Genomic DNA, 19,610 nt, shown 5'->3' on the forward strand with positions numbered 1-19,610 from the left:
TCGTATAGGAGAGCAAAAGAATCAAGAAGATTTCTCAATAAAGCAGGACAAAAGGAAGTTTCTAAAAATTTTCAACTTAACTTTGATGCTCTTAGCCCAAGGACAACAAAAAATTAGAACAACCCACTAAAATAAAATATAGAAGAAACTTTTCATGAAAGGGAGAGGAAGGAGAGAAAATATGATCGGCATTCAGAGGAGGAAGGGAGAAAAGAATATAGCAACAGAACAAAGAATGAAGTAGAAGGGGAGACAACATTGGAAAAAAAAAAAAAAAGAGCTGTCTAGAGCAAGCTATAACCTTGTAAGCAACTCAAAAACAAAGATAAGATATGAAATAATTTTCTTTTATACTGCACATTGGCCAATATTTACAGCCTCAAAACCAGCTAGAATTCCTCAAATTCAAACAAGTCGGTATCTTATTATTTTCTTTATTAGTAAAAAGAAAAGAAATAATATTATACTTTTGCATTCCAAACAAATTAATACAAGGTAGACCATAAAACTGCCAAGTAGTCTGAATTTTCATTATAAACTATGCAGCCAATATCGAATAGTAAAGCTACAAGTCAAAACACAACTACATAAGCAAATGCCATGATGAGCTTCAAGAGAAACAGGAAAAGACTCACATGAGAAATTTACGAAGCACTGACAATTATTAGGTTGATACAATTTTGGAGAAAGTCAAGGAATGAAATTTGTGAAATCCTTGTTATCAATACATTTTTAAGGAATCCAATCAGACACATAATATTATGCAGTAATAATTAGCCTTTGAATTGCAGTAGCATTTTTAAGGGAAAACATGGCTAACAAATTACCCTTTGAATTGCAGTAATAATTATAATAGTAATAACTACTCTATGCTCAATCGAAAATGCATTTTAAGCATCCAATCAAACTGTTAGTCCTCTTTCACATCATTCATTTAGCAAAATATTTGATCTAAAAGCCTAGAGAATCAGCAAAAACTACAAGGTGAGAAAACATATATATGTCTAGAAAAAATGAAGCAATATTGATTGATCTCTTTCAACTATTTCTTCCTTTAGATAATTGTTTGCCTTTTCTTCAACATCCACAGCTTCTAGAAGAATAACCTACATTATTTTAAAAAAAACCCTCAATATATGGCTATCAAAGACTATATTAGAATGATTGATAAATTCAGCATGGCAAATGATAGAACACGAGTATAATGCATAACAATTATGAGAAAAGATATCCACCTCAAGAGTACATCAAACTGAACCTCCCAACTTCATATATGATTCAGATGCATAACAATTCATCTTGAGAAGGCAATAGTTTAAAAAAAAAAGAATTGGTAAAATTAACAATTTCAACACCCACCAGACACTTCGTGAAAACCACTAAATAGCACAAAAATCAGAAATTTGAAATTCAAAGTTAAGGTAATCTAGAAAGATGACCACAAAATAAAAAGAAAAGACGATAACCTGAAAAGCTAAATCTTTTTCTCCTCCCTTTAGTATTTCCTTGTGATTTTCCTCAATCTATCAAATAGGCAGCAATCTAAGATTATGAGGAGCAGCAAAACTAAAGAAGCAAGCAAGAAATTAAAAACTTCAGAAGTGAAAAGGAAGCAGAAACTTGAAGGTCCAATCTAGTGTAAAATTGGAAAAATGACAGGGAAATAAATCAAAAAAAATTCACAACCTGAAAAGTTAAAATTTTTTCTCCTTTCAGTAGATATTCCTTCCATTTTTTCAAACTGTTTTCACATTTGAATACTATAACATTGAGATACCAAGAACTATATATTACATACACAGAAAAAATAACTTCACCAATAATGAGTAACCATAGAAAAAGGGCTTTAAAAATCTCATTTGGCAAATTCACATACGAAATAAAAGCTCAAGTAAGATATTGTCAATAATATTAAAAAAACCCATAAAAGTATAAACAAACAATTATTAGATCAAACTTGGCTGTTTTGTCTTACAATTACTACGGGCAGAATAGACTGCTATTGTAGGCAATGAACCACATAGTTCAATCGTCAACTCTGCTTTACCCAACTTGCTCACAAACACTTCTAGAACAAAGCCATGTAATTAAATGATAATGCTCAAAATGTAAAAGCATTTGCTAAAAAATTGATCTTCTAGTTTTTGAAACATTAATGAGGTGTTATCAAGATTAAAATGCAAAGACGAAAAGTAAGTTTGTAAAATCTACCCATTAAATTGGCGAAACAAATTGTGTAACCTAACCATGCTATGATAATAACCAAAGTAATAGGCTCTTTGAAGAGCTAAGAGAGCCGGGAAAAAAAAAGGAAGAACAGGCCAGAAAAGAAATTGCCCCAGTCCAACTCATCATTCAAGAGTAGAAAGGCAAAGAAAATTACAAGCCACAACTATTCAATATGTCATTTTTAACTTTCACAAGCAAATGTACATGTATCAACCCCCTGGGAGTTTCTATTCCAGCTTCGTAACCTTCAATTGTTGAGGGAAACTATCTATCAAATAAACAAAAGAACGCAATTAGGAGATAATCTAAATCCTATCAGCATATACATTTAAGAATCTAGGGAAGGGAAAAATTTCTCTTATTCAGGGGGAAAAACCCTGAAGAATACAAAATCAGTCTGTTTACCACCATGCGTGCATTATCTTCAATGAATGCCGCACTGGTAGCTATTAAGTGGTGATTTTTTTTTTTTTGCATTGATAATAAAGAAATTGCACATGAGCCACTGTAAATGAATCATTCTTTTCCGCAGGACCAATAATTACAATACTAAAGCAAACTATGAACCAAAAGGTAAATACATCAATACATTGAAACTGCATATAAGCAAGCTAACAAATGAATTTCAAATCAAATATTAAATAATCTGCAATAAATGAAAATTTCTTACTAAAAAATTCAGAGACTACAAAATTACAAGGATCTCATGGTAAAAAAAACATTAAGTAAACAACAATACATCAAATGACTAAACATACCTAATTAAGTAGAAAAAGGCTAAACATAGAACAAACTTAAGTAGCCTTAAAGCTAGTGAGAATAATATAAGCAGCTTCCCTCCTATCACTACCAGCAATCAGCTTAACACAAAATACCTATTAAAAACACCAGATCAGTTTTGGATACTCAAAAAAACCCAAAAAGAAAAAAGAAAAAAAATTGCAATCATGGGCTCTGAACCAAGTATAATCCCTCCATACATAAAAATCTTTCCTTCTTGTACTGGATGATGGCACATAAACATTAAGAAACAATATGATTTTCCATTGAATGCCTTCTTCACAGAATGTTTGAGACAAATAAATGGAGGAAAAAGTATAAATCTGGAACCCATACAACAAATTGAACAAAAGGTGAGATGGCCCAAAAAAATAATCACAGTTAAGAGTATGGCCAAATATACACACTTTTGGCAATCACTTTTTCCTCATTGTGTAACAGAATTTCTTGCACTGCACAAATGTAATTTAAGAGCAAGGACTTTTTGGAATTTGATACACCAGACATGGTAAGTTCAACCAAAAACTCAATATTGGACTGAAGCAAATTACAACATAAAAACTTTTGGTTCCGCTGCAAAACTCAGACACCCATAAGGCATTTTAGCAATAAGTGTTAACCACACTTGTAAATGCAACTACACCACTCTATGCATACTCTAAATACAAAGTCACAACTACTGCAATGGAAAAGTAATGACAAAGACATCTATTCCAAGCACAATTCAAACAGGATCTCCCAATACCATGTATAACTTGGATGCATAACCATCCGTGTTAAGAAGGCAATAGTAAAGATAAAAGGCAAAACTACGAAATAATACCTATAGCTACTTTGTGAAAACCAATGAATAGAATATAACTTGAAAGCTGAATTTCAGGTGAGCTGCAAAGATAATTGGGGAGAAAAAAAGAACTGAGCCTAAAAAGTTAAATCTATCTCTTCTTGTGGATTTTTCTTGCATTTTTCCTCAATCTACTAAACAAAAATCAAAATATGACATAAATGGAAAATAAGACTATTAGCAGCAGCAAAACTAAATAACTAAACAAGAAATTAAAACATATAATCTTCAGTTGAAGAGAAGGTTAAGATCTCTGTGTCAAAGAAGCGTCAGAAGAAGAGGAAAAAGTCAGATATAAAGAAGCAGGTGGTGCCTCTGGGTGCTTAAATATTCAAGTTTCTTCATCATTTGTAGTTCATTTTAACTTTGATCATTGTTACTTTTAAAGAACTTAAAGGACTCTATAGATGGAAAGATGAAAAGACCCTAAAAAAAAGGATGAAACAATGACCTTGAGTAAATTCAGCTTTTGGTGATTTTTTGGAGTCTATTAGAGGAGAACAATCAAGACTATAGAGCTCAAATACTATTGCAAAGTGAGCTAATACTAATGCTTTCCCTTTAAAAGTCATGCATAGATCAGGTGGCTGAGAAAGTTAACCACCAAGCAGATGTTGTGTAGTTCTGTGGAATGAGATAGATATTTTAGTACTTATAGCATTTTCAGCGAAACTATGTGTATCAAATAAGCTGTATCATTAGTACAAAAACACAAAAAAAAAAGGGTAAAAAATTATATATATAACTACAGGAGCTGCAGAAAAAGTACCTAGATATTCACCGACGAAGAGCAGAACCTGCAGACAAAAAACAAAATAGCCAATGATGATGAATATAGCAGCACCATTAGTATGAGAACACAAAGACAAAACTGAAATACGAAATCATCCATGCATGTGCCAATTGCCTCATGCTGAAGTTATTCTTAATGCTTATAATTCCAATGACCTGTGAGAAGAATAGAACTATTAAATCAATTTAAACAAGCTTACAACTTACATGACACGGCTTTGGAAACTACAGATTCAGCAGGCACATCATTAAGCAAAAAAACTAAGACCATGCATGCAACAGATCCAGCATTAGATAATAGGCGACACACTACACTCTAAAGCAAAACCCAAAACCAGAATTTGAGAGGACACCTCTTGGCTACTGTGAATTTTTTTTTTTTTTAGAGGACAATAGCAAATTAGCAATGCAAACGAGGCAAATACTTAAACAACTAACTCCAAAAGCAGAAAAAAAGAGAGAAAAATATCCAATTCTTGGAACCTTAGTAATCACTAAAACACATGGAACTTTGCGCACAATGGAGATAAACAATTATGTATCAGATCCTAAATTTCTAACCACACAAAGCATTAGACATCAAAGAAAAATTCCATTGGGCAAGATATGAGAATGACATTCCAAAAAAATACTCTAAACAACGGAGTGAGTAGTCAAGAAAGAAACGGAAAGGAAGGGAAAAAAATAGAACGCATTAATTCTTTCGTATACTTACCAGTTACCATGAAGCAAGCACTTGTACAACCAAAAAACCTGAAAAAAAAGAAAGAAAATATTCGATAACTACCAGATAAAATCAGAAGAATAAAAACTGATCTTAAAAAAAATAAACATATAAAGAAAAGCAAAATCTACCTAAAGGCTGTCCTAGCAATTGTTTCCCCTTTTCATCTCAGTGGCAGCTATCAGGACAAAAAAATAAATTTTATGTATAGCTAAGAAAGAAAAATATGGAAATTGGGCACAACATGGAAAAAAAAGAGGAAATTTTCACCTCAGCTAACTCCTTTGAACTTCATTTGGTTTTTATTGGTTTCATCCGCGCAAAGTGTAGAGTAGTTCAAGCATACATTAATGTGAAAGTTCCCAACAAGATTAAGATCCATAGAATAATAGGTGGAAGCAATCTTGTTTGTTCAATCAATATTTACAAAAAAAAAAAAAAAAAAAGAAAAAAATGGCGGGGAAGGAAGATGCGGATGATCAAGAGGAAGAAAGGCCAATGAAGAAGAAGATGAGGGAGAGATACAGGGACGGTGGAAAGTTGTTCTTTGTCAGGCGTGTACAGGGACGGTGGAGTCTATTTTACACTCACAGGGCATTCAAAAGAAAGATTCTTTTGAATAGAGTTTGTAAAATTTGAGGAGCAATAAGGGTAAAATTATAATTTCACTGGCCATCATTGAGCCCAGCACCAACCCTTGTCATTCAACCTGACGAATCACACGCACACCTGCTGCAACGCGGGCCAGCCGGACTCCCGTTTCTTCTCCTCTTTCTTCGGCTTGTAATCTTCTTTAGTCTTCTAGTCTAGTGTAGTTAGAAAGAAAGAATGAATGGAAAAGAAAACCAAATGGGAATATAAGAAAGGTAAGCTACCAAGTTGGACGAACACTCTTTAGCCAACCACATTTTGCCACATCAGCAACACAAACATCACTTTGAGGCATGGCATTCCCTCTTTTATATATATGTTAATTATATATATGTTAATTAGTGAGAGCCGCAGGCATGACGACTACTCATAACTTTGCATGTTATCCATCCAGCACCCATTATTATTATTATTATTATTCAAAGAAACGCATAGAAAAGTCTGACAATTCTTGCGCCCTGCGGTGGTGACGGGACTTTCTGGGGGGGGGCAGGGGGCCTCAAACATTGGTGTGTAGGTAGTCTCGAGCATGCTTGCTGGGGCTGAGGAATATCACCATCTCCACCAATGACTCTTGAGTCCAGCCACTTGGTTATTTTGTGTGTGTGTGTGTGTGTGTGTGTGTGTGTGTGTGTCTATATACATATACATATATACATATATATATATATATATATGTGTGTGTGTGTGTGTGTGTATGTATATATATATAGATATCCTGTTGGGAGGAGTCTAGCACCAGAATAGATTCATTCTGTGAGAATGACCCTGCTTTCGTCTGTCGATTGAATACGCTAATGTTTTAGCAGTATTGCATCTCTTAGACTGTTCCACAAGTGCCCGCAATACAATACATACAACCACAGATTGAGAGTACCGCGTAGTTCTGATGGAAATTTCACAGTAACATTATGCATGGATCAATTTAAATATGCTAGTAAAGGCAGGGCAGAGCTAATTTAAAAACCTTCGTCTTACCTCAGACGTCGGACCCAGCAAGGATTCATATTTTCACTTGCTTGTCCATTCATTTTCCAGCTATAAGTCAGAGAGATTGAAAGAGACATAATTATCGCGAGAACTATATGAAATACAAACAAAATATTGTACTCTTGGACATCACAATAACACTACTACTATACAGAGATTACTCGATACAACATTTATTGCTTCAATCTCCAAAGGCATACAAAAGCAGTTTAAGACACAAAAAATGCTACATGAGCAAGATATCCTTTCCAGTTCTGACCTCTGTACATCAAGAACCCTTCTGCGGGACGAGGAAGGAACACGGGCTTATATTCAGTGTAATCCAAGCAGTTCTTTTAGTTTGTTTTCCCATCTCACTGCTCCCCATTGATTCCAAATATACGAACCTTGTGCATGTTGGGGAACTTGGCAACCACTAGCACAAGCACTGCAACAGTGTTGAAGAAAAGCATTGGATTCTGGTAGTCAGTTGTGTGTGAAGCTATCAAGTACCTGCATACCATACCAAATCCATGCTCGTAAGCTGCAATCCACATATAATCTAAAAAACCAAATAAACTAAACAAGGAGGAGACCAACAGCATCATCACAAGCCAGATCATGAATCTGATTCAAACCACCAGAAAGAATACACAAAATCTGTGCTACAAAGTTGACATGGACTGTCTCAAAAAATTGAATAAATAAATAAATAAAAGGATTTGCACTTTCTAACCAGGAAATAGTGAAGACTCCAGCCCCTTCTTATCCCAATCTACAAATTCATACATTTCCTAAACATTTACCATCCTCATTAAAAGAAAAAATAAAATTTCCAGAAGAACTCAGTAAGTATGACCACATACCATTCAACAGAAGTTAGGTATTGCCAAAGTCTAGTTGCCCAACATAAAGCTTATAATATTATGACTTCATATTGCAGAGTAAATTTAAACCCGCATAACAAAGAGCTGTCTCATGTGTTTCTTTATTTACTTTTGTATTGCTTTACAAAATGTGACAACAAAAAGACATACATATTCAGTTTGTGCTATTTATTGCAAAATTTTCAGATACGCGATGCCAAGAACAAAACCAGAAAAATGAATGTGTGCTTTTGTGTGTGTGTGTGTGTGAGAGACAGAGAGAGAATGTGAGTGTGTTACTTGTTTTGACAACATTTGGTTGTGCACATGCAACACCTATGAACAAAATAACTGAGAAGAAGAATGGCAACTCCAACACCTAGAGAATCCACATGACCTACTCACTGCCACTCCACTCTGGTCCCCCCTCTGCATTGAATACGCAGGAACCATAGCTCATCCCCACCCTCCATCCTCAACCTGTCCCCCTCCACTGTAAAATATACAGCGCAGCAACCTCCCCCATAGCTCCCAAACGCCATCCCATTCAATACTCTCCCCCCCCCCCCTTTTCCCCACTTCCTCTCAATCCTTCTCCTCCCTATCCTGGTCCTTCAACCCCCCCCCCCTCTCCTCTCTTCTTCTCCCTAAACCCTAAATTTAAACCCAGCTTCACCCCCATGCTTGCTCAATTTAGCATATTGCAACATCTGTATGGCACCATCAAATTTAGGACTTAAAATACGAGGCACTCACTCATATAGATTGACTGAACACTATATTGCTCTCCTAGACTGTTTGGTGATTTTGAAAGATATAACATCTTTGGTGTATACAGGCTTGATTCAGTTTGTATCTTAATTTTGCTAAATTTATTGGTTAATCGAGAGTGGTTGGTGATCAACTCTAGGATCTTCTGGTAATTTACTTGGATTAAGTAGTTCATTTGGGAAGGAGAAGAAGAAACAAGCAAGGGAGAGACGGGGCATAGAAAAGAGAACTTTTATCTGCAGGAAAGAAAGAGAGGGGTTGAAGAGGAAAAAGAAAAAAAGAGGAAGCAAAAGATGAAGATAAAAAGATAAAATTAAAATGTCAGACTAATTGTGTTTTTATGAAAACAGAAGACATCAAAAAATACACATGCAATTGACTGCCCCCTTTGCTGCCTTCTCATTTCTGTTAATACCTCCCTATGTATATGCACAATAGATGCCTGCACAGATATAGCTTGAGATACTCATTTCCTACAAAATCCTTTCCCTCATAGAGAGTCAAACTAATTTAAATTGAGTTTATCTTTTTATCTTTTTTTATATTACATCTTGCCCTATGCATGCACAGATTAAGGACTGTAGACATTATTGTGCATAACACCGATAAGGCATGCATGCATACATGTATCCTGTTTTGCTACTCTTTTTTTTTTTATTGCTAAAGAATGGAGAGTTTTTATCTCAAGAATGGAAAGTTTTTTGCTCTTAAAAAATATAGTCACCTATGTGAGACAAGTTAGCAAGTAATCGCAGTAGAATAAATTCCTCCATTGGTGTTTAAGTTTTTGAAAAAAAATTTGAAAGAAAACATCTTGGACCATATGCACTTGTAATTATTTACCAACAAAAAAAAATCCACAAGCTAGAACAGCAGGGAAAAGGTTTGTCCAGGACAGTCGTAAAGAACTTTTCAGTCTATAAAAGAAATCCAGTGTACAATATCATCCAGTAAAGGGATCTAAGAAGCCTTAATTGCAATCTTTTTCCAACTACTTAGGTATGCTTCCTCTCCACATTGCCAATAAGAAAAGGCAAAAGTTTTGGTTCATCTTTTCCATGTTCATCTATATGTGGTTTATTAGTTCAAATTTTGATAGGTTACAAATCAGTTAGATCATAAATTTCCCGTGTTTTCAGAAATCAAGAGTGAAATTCGATAAGTGTATTACAAACCAAATATATGCTGCCAAAAAAACAATTTGGACATATTGACAAGTAACAGACAACATTACACACCCAGACAATGAGGGGAGGAGAACTTACAGGACAACTGGTACAACTGTTAGGAACTTCCTATTCCGAGTGAGCTGTTTTCCATTGTCAATCTGCTCCCACCAAGTCAATGCATTATAGATCCCCTGGTCATCAGCAAACGGAGTTCCTTTCTTCCAGTGAAAAAATTGATAGGTGACCTGAATTGGGAAACATATTGACATGCATATTAATGCGTAGATTATTAATGAACCACAACAAAAAAGCAAATGGAAAACACTAGTGACAATTCACGCCCCCCCCCCCCCCTTCTTCTTTTGGAAGAGAAAAAAATGATGTGCATGAACCTCAACACCAGGAAGAAAAACAAGTCAACTCTTGGGTTCAAAATTCATAGAAATTGGGAGAAAACCAATCTTAGCAGTAAATATGGGGGAAATAAGGTTAATCCACAAGCAACAGAAGACGAAAACATAGATGTGAGAAATAAGAAGAGGGCATTGTACAAAAAACTGCAAGCTACCATATATTTTGTGTGAAATTTAAACAAAGAATATCTCCTCAGACATTGGCAAAGTGACGTACTGGGAGTGGTAAAGCTGTTTTACTGCTTGCAGCCACAAATTCTACACCATCCACACAAGTAAAATGTGAAAACTAACTAAGAAATCAAGAGTCAAAGAGTACCAAATAGCCCCAATTAAAGATGTGCACGTTCTCATGAACTGGAAAGAAAGGAGCAAAGCCTCATTTTTCACTCAATCAAAAGCTTCATAACACTTATAGATGCAGCAACCCATCTGGTGAAATGCTAGTATCCATCCTCAAGCTTTTGGCTTCACCAAAAAATGAACTTTCCTAACCGTCTTATGGCTACGATAGTGTCAAAATTCTTAAAATTAGCTCAATTGATCCCTTCCCCTCCTCCCAAAAGGGGAAAAAGCCCTTTCCTTTAATCAATCGATGAACAGCTCAAGAGAATCCTAAAAGGTAAGCGCATAATTTCTTCTGTAATAAAGTCACCAATAAGCAAATAACACCAATCCAACAGCAACAAAGGCCATACTGATGTCAATCTGAAGCTGCCCTAATCAATTAACACCAGTCCAACAGCAACGCAAGTTTGATATCAATTAAATACAACACTCTAAATACATATAGTAGATACATACATATTTGATCAAACAGATCAATTAATCGATAAAGAACCTGGAGAAGCCCTGAATAAATAAGCCAAAAAAAAAAAAACAATCAAACAAACATGCGAGAGGGAAAAGAGAGAGAATCTTTAACGTGGGCTTTGAGCATAAAATAAGATATATGATTATGCTAAAGAGAACGTACGACGAAGTGGGAAAGATTGACGATAGTCCAAGCCATGCCAGGAGTGCAGCCGAAGATGGAGAGAACCAGCAGCCACGAGAAGAATAGGATCAATATGTAGGTGGTCCATACACCCGGGTAGGTGAACCACTCCGTATTCCGGTTCAGATCCGCCGGTGGCACTGCCTTCACGTATAGCTTCGCCATCGAAACCAACCCCTCCTCTTCTTCTTTTTCTTCTTCTTTACTCAGACCCGGCAACCCAGATCAATTTTCGCTTTTGGGGTAATACTGCTATAATTAGTCTTCTAAGACCCACTATATTATGGCTAATCTTGCAATCAATCCAAGCTATAGAATTAGAACGAAAGGATGGTTAGGATGAGCTATCTACCCTCTAAACTGATTTGTGGGTATCTTAACCTTCTCTCGCTTTCTCCCTTTCTCCCTTTCTTCTTTTTCTGCGCCTGACGTAATGAATGTTATGGCTCCCTAATTGTAAGGCTTAGATATTTCCTTCTCCTTTGTGATATTATGTCCCTTTATATTATAGATGATAATTGCAAAAAGTTCGTAGAGTAATTTGATAATATTTATTGTTTTAAAAATAATTTTAATTAGCATTGCAAATACAAAGGAATAAATGCCTTTGTTTTTTTTCATGTTTATTATATATATATATAAATATATAGTGTAAGAGGGAATACCTTGACAATTTTCTTGTACTTGATTGCATATTCATCTTTGCCATTTTTTTTTACTATAAAGGGATGCCCACAATTTAAAAGTTTTATCTCTTGATTTTTTTCACGATTTATTTATTTTATTACCATCCCATGAGTAACGTTTTCATAATACTTTTGTTTAGTTGATCAATTAGGGAACAAAACAATTATAAATAATGATACCACTGCGAAGATCCTTAATTAGAACTTCGAGATAAGTTCAAGTATCAAATTAGTTAGAGCTAAAAGTTAGGCACTAAATCGATATTAACAAAATGGTTTAGGAGTGAAATTGGGGATTGTCCCCAAGTATTTGCTTGTAAAATTCAAAATGGGGAATTTCCTATCAAGCTTTTTTATGGGGGGTTGAGTGTTAGTTTGGTCAATGACGCAGCAAAGAAAAATTCTCTAACCATTGGGTTCTAGCCTACTAACCACCAAGAAAAGGGATTAATCCCAAGGGAGGCAATATGGGCAGGTACCCACAAGGTAGAAATGGGGGTGGGGGAGAAAATTCCCCTTTGGGCGGGGGCGGGGCAACATACACCCGTTCCATCCCCTGTCCCGTCCCACGCATACAAATATATATATATGTTTAAATTTATAGATATATATATATATATATAATACATATATAGTTATAACCCAATTCTTTATATTTAATAATATAATTAATAACATAATCATGAGTATACAATCATGACTTGATTCTATTCCATCTCAATCAAATATTTTAATGTCATTTTCATGGTATTGATAGGTTACTAATTTTCTTTAGTTATTAGTATTTGCAACTTGTTGAATGGTTTAAGGTTGAGTATTTAAGCGTGTCTTTATTGAATATTTTGAAATAGAATGAATGATAAAATTGTCCCTATAGATGAGTAGATTGTTAAATATGATAGATTTATTATTTTCCACGAGAAAAATGGGGTAGGATCGGGGGAAGTTATTTGACAATAGGACGAGGGAACCGCCCTATTGCCACCCTTAATTAATCCCTTCCTAGGTGTAGATCCCCGGCATGCATGTCAAGTGCCTTAATGCATCATTTGCCAATTTCTTGGCTTCATTTGCAAAGGGGTGCCTTAAGTACACTTGTCTGATTCATCCTCATTCCCCCTTTATATAATGTAGGAGCAGTTGTAATTGTTGTATTGAAAAAGCAAATAAAAATTCTCAAGACAAAGTAATAATTTTTATGGCTACACCCTAAATTCTACTCACTTTCCCTTCACTTCAAACAACTAGTACTTAACATTTCTTTAGCGAGTAGTCCTAATGAACACTAGTTAATATGTCTAAATTATACCAAAATTACTGTGTGAATAAATACATTCACATTTGTGTCACCTTCTATTTTTAGACACATTTCTAAATTATTGTCACATTTGTAAAATATAAACACTTTTCTTGTTAGCTAAATCCCTTTATCAATAAAAGTATATTTTGTTTAGACTTTAGATAAAATACAAAATTAAAAAAATAAGTATAAAATATGAGTATGTAAAATACAAAATAGAATTAGTATAAATTAATATTAAAAAAATTAAAATGATAAGCAAAGTGAGGCAAGTGCCCATTGACCTATAGTCTTTCAACTATATCTGGTAGCGGGATACCTGCTTATATGCAGGATGGATAAGGATCAAAAAATAGCTGACCCGTAAAGTCTAAACAATCCGTATCCACTCCTAATTAAACCATGTAGGAGTTTCACATAATATCCTCAACATTTTTATTCCACAAAAATAAAAACAAAAAGATTGATTTTTAGTTATGCCTGTCAATTGGTCCAAATGAGTTGGGTTTCAACAGTACGAGGTCAGCCCAAGAAACATTTATGTGAGCCCGAGTCCAGCAGCGTGATATTTGCCCAATTATTGTTGTTGGTTGCTATACGTTATACTTGGGATCTGCCAACTCGAATTTTTTTGGAGAAAATATGCCTTTGTATTTCTTGTGTGCTTTAATAAGAATTAAAAAAATAAATGTATGTTATATAAATGTAATTACAATATAAGTGTATTTAAAGGTGGGCCTTACTCAAATCAAGCCTAGCATGGACCCAGTGCAGCCCATAATTTAATTGAGCTTCAGAGGTAGGCAGAAGCTCATCTTGACCATAATTCATATGAAGCCCAATTATATCATTTTAATGGGTCAAATGAGCTGGAATTGGGCCTTTACGGTTGGAATGCCAACGACACGATCTTGCACGATCCGAGACATTTATCGTTGAAGGTGCAATCGGACCGCACAGTGAACTGTCCAAAACCGGGCCGATAGATTAGAGCGTGGCTCGATCTGAGAGAAACATTAATACTACCTCCGTCCCACTTTAATAGTCCTGATTTTTTTTCCACACAGTTTAAGAAAAAGTAATTAACTTTGTTAAAACAATCAATTTAGGTAGTTATTTTTCTAAAATACCCTCACATTAATTAGAGTACAACTTTATGGGAACTTGAATCGTTGGTAAAAAAGGAATCAACTCTCATTAAATGGGGTAGGTTTATAGTAACAACAACTTACATTGAATAAGGATATTTTATAAAAATTAAAATACAATTACATTTTTCAATTGGAAAGTGGATTACAATTTGGAACAGACGAAAAAGGAAAACAGGACTATCAAAGTGGGACGGAAGGAGTAGTATTTTTCTTAACTTTTCAACGTGTATATTCTGATTACATTCTGTGTCTCTGCCCCCCCACCCTTCCCAACGAAAAAAAACCACCCACTAAAGAAAAAGGAAAATAATATTTTGTCTAATTGATGCAGAGTGCCATCATTAACAATTCCCGATCTGTGAATTTCACATTCTTTTTCGGTATTGCTACTACTTATCTTCATTCAATATATTTATTAATATTTTATATAAGATCATACATTTATTATTTTGTTATATAAATATTATATATGTTATACTAATATAAAATAGTATTAAAAATTAAAATTTACATTAAAATTTTGAACTATCAAAACAAACTCCAGCCTATTGACTAAATCGAATCAAGTTCAAGTTCGAATTCAAAAGATTAAAATCAGAGTCCGATAACTTAAAGTTCAATCCGATTCGATTAGTTTATAACCCTAATCGAGTCTTCCAACTCTAACTTTGGAGGCATCGAAGGTTGATATTTGTCCGCGTCTCGACGCAAAAAATTCTACAACATGCAATGACATGCATGTAACCTAGAGACAAATACATTCAATAATACAACATACATCAGCGTCGTCGATCCATCCTCATCCTCCCTTCTTCACTGTTTCTTTTATCTCTCACACCGTATATCAGAATGCACGAACTTATGATGTACGTTTGCCACTCTAAGAAATATCGTTGCCTTGCCTCACAACCTCAATTTCAACTATGTTATCGTCATCTAAGTATAGTCCTACCCCTATTGGAGGTACTATAAAGGAGGTAGGATATATAGATAACAGATAACAGTGCAGTAGCTAGGAAGGACAACGTGAAAATCGGGCATGAGCACATTACACTAGAATGCAGAGATTACTATAGTTTGTTTGTCTTGGTTGTATACTGTCAATCGACTTCAGCTCAAGTAGACTTCAGCTCAAGTGGACTTGGGATAAGACTTCACTAATAAGGCATATCTCTGCTGCTATCTCTGTGAGTTCTTCCAAACAGAATATCCTCCACTAAGGTCATTTTCTCTTAAATTTTGAACTCTTAGCCATGTAACTTCCAGATGGAAGCAAGAACTCAATTTTCCTATACTGTCTCAGAAAGTGATGAAATTTTCCAGAAAATAAAGCTTTCATCAAAATAAAATAAGATGACAAATCAAACCAATACCAAGAAGTTCTTTTGCTTCAGAGTGCAAGAATTATTCATTAACATCCCAACGTGCATATATGGTAGTTCTGAAACAGACTTCTACTTGAAAGAAGTGAAGCACGACATTCTTCCTACTCATCTTGTTCCTTAAATCCTATTTAGCCCCAACCACAACGTTTCTACTTGAAATCGCACGTGAAAGGAGAAGAATGCAGTCACTGGGCAATTTGCTCAATAGACAACTCATTTTCTGCTCCTACCTCTGCCCTACTGCCCGGCCAGCCAAGGTTTACAGCCAGGTCCTCAACTGCCACCTTGATGACATCTGTGCGAACACCAATATCAGTAGCATACCTGCTCATACAATACATCCCAGCTGTTACTGTCGCCACACCAACAGGACTTGGCATCAGCAATTTCAGAGGAGAGGAAAGCAGCGCCGCTAGTGGAGCACCAATAACAGAAGAAGCTTGCCCACTTCTTCCAACCCCCAGACTGTCAACTGTCAGAAGGCCAGTTTTGCAATATAGAGCAAAGTCCTCACAGTTGTTTTGAAACACGTCATAATTCCCAAATCCATTCTGCAGAAGATACATTGCCCGATGAATGACCGTTTCAGGTGGGTCAGATGCTGCAGTTGTGCAAGTGCCTCCTCTTACTTTGGCAAAAAAAACAGACGGAGTTACTCCATACTCAAAGGAGTAGAGGGAACCATTCTGCAGGAAACAATCAAGGCATGTAAGTACTACCCCACTCTTTGGCTGCCTAAATCCACAGTCAGGAAATGTTGGACAGGATGAAGGGAGGGCTATCACTTCGTCATCAGAATGGTCAGAGGTTTCGACACGGGTAAAATGAACCACTTTGCTTCCACCAACAAAGATACCTGCATTATGATATATGCTTAGAAGACCACAATACATGATGTCACTACATTGAATATAGCATGCAGAATAGATAGATGGTCTCAGCATCAAGAGAAATTCGAGATTCTTGAAGTTCTTGATCTCCCAGTTTAGCTCGATAACCCGACGTATCTCAGAACACTGCACAAATATGAGCACAAAAATCTACAACCTGTATTCCCTTTGCCACACAGCCCTTTGAAGACACTATTGCTACTGCTTTTAGTTGGCAGCTTACATTGAGGAGGGAAACATTCCAAAAAATAACATAAAACTCGTCAAGTGTGTCAAAGTTTATCACTTACTTTCTGGAATGCATTTCCACCTTGAGCAACTATTCCCTAAGTGGTGACAAATTAATTGTTTTTGGTTTATGTCTCAAAGGTGCTTGTCACAAACTAAGGTTGAGAATAAACGAGCCATACTTTCATGCCTCTCCATTACTTGGATTTCGCATTGACATGTCTAGAGAAAGCACATTGTTGCAAATACCAAGGGAAATAGATCCCATGAGGAAACAGGATTTTAAACTGCTTTAGTCGCAACAAGTTTTTAGACTCAGTATTGTCTCTGTCTTGTTAATCATTACAAATTCAGGCTTCGAAGAATCCGTGGTAAAGGAGATGACAGTACTGATGTTGATCTGCATTTCTGTTATTTAATCATTAGCATTCTGGAACTAATTAGCTCATTTTAGGGGAACTACTCCACTTATTTCAAATTCTCAACCATCGAAAGGACACTACTCGCACTCAGAGCACATGATAAAACTTCAAAAAACGAGGTTCTGCCTACATATGCATATGGCTTAAAGTATTGCCCTATTCAACTTTTTTGCAGGAATGAAGTTGATTTTATCTCCTCTTTTTTTTTTTTCAAGTAGATTTTATCAGGTAAAAATAAGAATCAAGTAACGCTTAATTTCAGCTCGAATCAGTAAAAATGGAAAACTACTAGAAAATGCCTGCAGAGGAAAGGTATTAAGCAAGAATTCAATGTTGAGTTGGCTTTTCGTCGTCATCAAAAAAAAAAAAAAAAAAACTTTTCGTCAACTGCAGAGCAGAAAGGGAAATCACATCACATCAAGGACTCGTAGTCAAAAAGTATGCCCAAAACCAATTCCTGATCTTGATTATTCAGTTTAAATCGTCAGATTTTTGACAACTTGGTCAAAGTGGAGGAATAAGAACGTAGCAACAAAATATTTAATTTGTCCAAATATTCGAAATTTTTGCAATCCTGAGCCGCTGTAAGTTGGAAACATTTCTTTTTTTTTTTTCAAAACGACGGTCCTACCCAAGCTTCAATCTTTCATACAAAGACTGCCCCTTTCTGGTTCCTTGGCAATTCAAGCAACAGAGTCAGAACTGAAAAATACAAATTCCACTTTCAAAATAACAGATTAACAACAAAAGGCATTAATCGAAAGAAAAGGCCAATCAAATTATAACATCCCCCAAGGAGATTCCAGAGTGCCGCTTTTTCAAGCATACATTATTGTTTAGAAAGCCAAAAAAAAAAAAAAAAAAAAAAAAAGAAATAAAAAGAAGCAGAAGAAGGAAGGAGGACATGCATTGTTTCTTACCATGATGGGAGTAAGCAAAGACAGCTCTGTAAGTGTAGATATGATCACCTGGCCTAATATCAGTCCTCTCCACTCTATTTGTGAGCAACCCCATCTCTCTCTGTTTTGCAATCTGCTACTCGTTGTTGAGGCAAAAGTCAATTTCACTCTGGGAAAATTAACCGGGGAAAAAAGAAAAGAAAAACGATAAAAAAAAAAAGAGGCAAAGTGACACTATAATAACCGCTTCTTTATGCCACAATGACAAAGAAGAAGAAATTTTGGACGTGGCAGACAACGATTCGGCTACCACTGCATCTGCTCAACTGCCGTTACCAGTACCGCTGGAAACATATAAAATCAATAATCATTGGTGATGATGATTATGATGACGATGGCGTTTGTGCTGTGCATGCTTGTTCACTTTTTTTTTTTTTTTTGACTATTGTATGATAGAGGAGGATGCGACTGTTTTCAAGAGTTTAGGGAGCGTTTAAGAAAATTTTGGTACATTGGTTGGCTCATGGCTGGTTTGGTCTGGTCTCTTCATCTTCTTTGCTTTCAGCATCTATCTTTTTCTTTCCTCCCAAGTCCCAACCCCAAAACACCCAAAAAAGAAAATTCTTTTCCTTCCCAAACAGCATGCCCCGACTTTGATCCCTTGCTTTGGCAATGGTCCAATGGATAGGTATCCGAGGAAACTGGGGTAAGGACAGATCAGCAAACGAATCGAGTTTTTAACTTAATTGAGCTGAATGTCAACTTAATTTTATCATATTCGAACTCGATGAGTTCTTGATGAAAAAACTCGAATCCAAACTCGACCTTAAATTCGAATCGAGTCGAACTCGAGTTCAATAATTATTATATATAGTTCAAACCTACTCGATCTTAAAAAAATAAAAATAATTATTATACATTTTTTTTTTAAAAATGAATAAAATAGTAATTTTTTCTTAACAAATAATAATTTTTATTAAGAATATTAGGAATATATAAGTGAACGACTTACGAGCTGAATTTCTTTGTGCTCAAGCTCAACTTGATCGGTTTGAATTCGACTCTAGTTTAATATTGATCGAATTCGAGTCGACTTTTGACCAAATCGACTCATATGCGCTCGCAAGCAACTTTAATTCACTTGCAACTTGGCCCCCAACTAGCGGTATGGGTCCAATCTAACCCCGGTTGGAAAAGTCACGCCTTACCTCCCGAACAACGTATCTGCAGTTCCAAAACTTACAAAGTCGCTGCTCGTTAGTAACATTTATGATTCCTACCAACCCATCATATTTTGATACTCTGGAAGTGTAGCAGATAACTCATGGTCATTTATGTAGCAGGCTGTAGTATGAACAAACTTTTTTTTTTTACAGCATTTCACTCGTACAAGTTTGTAAACACACACTAAGTTGAAGGTTCAGCGGCTCCCATGTGCAAATCC

The 19,610-nt window shown here is 35.5% G+C and overlaps 2 protein-coding genes across 2 annotated transcripts; both read right to left on the bottom strand.

The window, feature by feature from the left end:
* Positions 1-7,050: 7,050 nt before the first annotated feature.
* Positions 7,051-11,685, bottom strand: LOC113733340 (uncharacterized). The gene is made up of 3 exons (XM_027259692.2): positions 11,185-11,685; positions 9,892-10,040; positions 7,051-7,502 (listed from the first exon to the last, which is right to left on the bottom strand). Exons 1-3 carry the CDS (start codon positions 11,368-11,370, stop codon positions 7,364-7,366), a joined length of 474 nt encoding a protein of 157 aa, XP_027115493.2. The 5' UTR covers positions 11,371-11,685; the 3' UTR covers positions 7,051-7,363.
* Positions 11,686-15,696: 4,011 nt separating this feature from the next.
* On the bottom strand, positions 15,697-18,770 carry LOC113733341 (protein LEAD-SENSITIVE 1). The gene is made up of 2 exons (XM_072076697.1): positions 18,188-18,770; positions 15,697-16,583 (listed from the first exon to the last, which is right to left on the bottom strand). Exons 1-2 carry the CDS (start codon positions 18,279-18,281, stop codon positions 15,913-15,915), a joined length of 765 nt encoding a protein of 254 aa, XP_071932798.1. The 5' UTR covers positions 18,282-18,770; the 3' UTR covers positions 15,697-15,912.
* Positions 18,771-19,610: the final 840 nt, after the last annotated feature.

This window comes from Coffea arabica, chromosome 2c (assembly GCF_036785885.1).
Source record: "Coffea arabica cultivar ET-39 chromosome 2c, Coffea Arabica ET-39 HiFi, whole genome shotgun sequence".
Classification (NCBI taxonomy): Eukaryota; Viridiplantae; Streptophyta; class Magnoliopsida; order Gentianales; family Rubiaceae; genus Coffea; species Coffea arabica.

Coding starts and splice junctions, on each gene's coding strand:
- LOC113733340 (XM_027259692.2), bottom strand. CDS start 11,370: ATGGCGAAGCTATACGTGAAGGCAGTGCCACCGGCGGATCTGAACCGG. Junction 10,041..11,184: donor TCAATCTTTCCCACTTCGTC/GTACGTTCTCTT, acceptor TTCCCAATTCAG/GTCACCTATCAATTTTTTCA. Junction 7,503..9,891: donor ACAGTTGTACCAGTTGTCCT/GTAAGTTCTCCT, acceptor TATGGTATGCAG/GTACTTGATAGCTTCACACA.
- LOC113733341 (XM_072076697.1), bottom strand. CDS start 18,281: ATGGGGTTGCTCACAAATAGAGTGGAGAGGACTGATATTAGGCCAGGT. Junction 16,584..18,187: donor CTTTGCTTACTCCCATCATG/GTAAGAAACAAT, acceptor ATCATAATGCAG/GTATCTTTGTTGGTGGAAGC.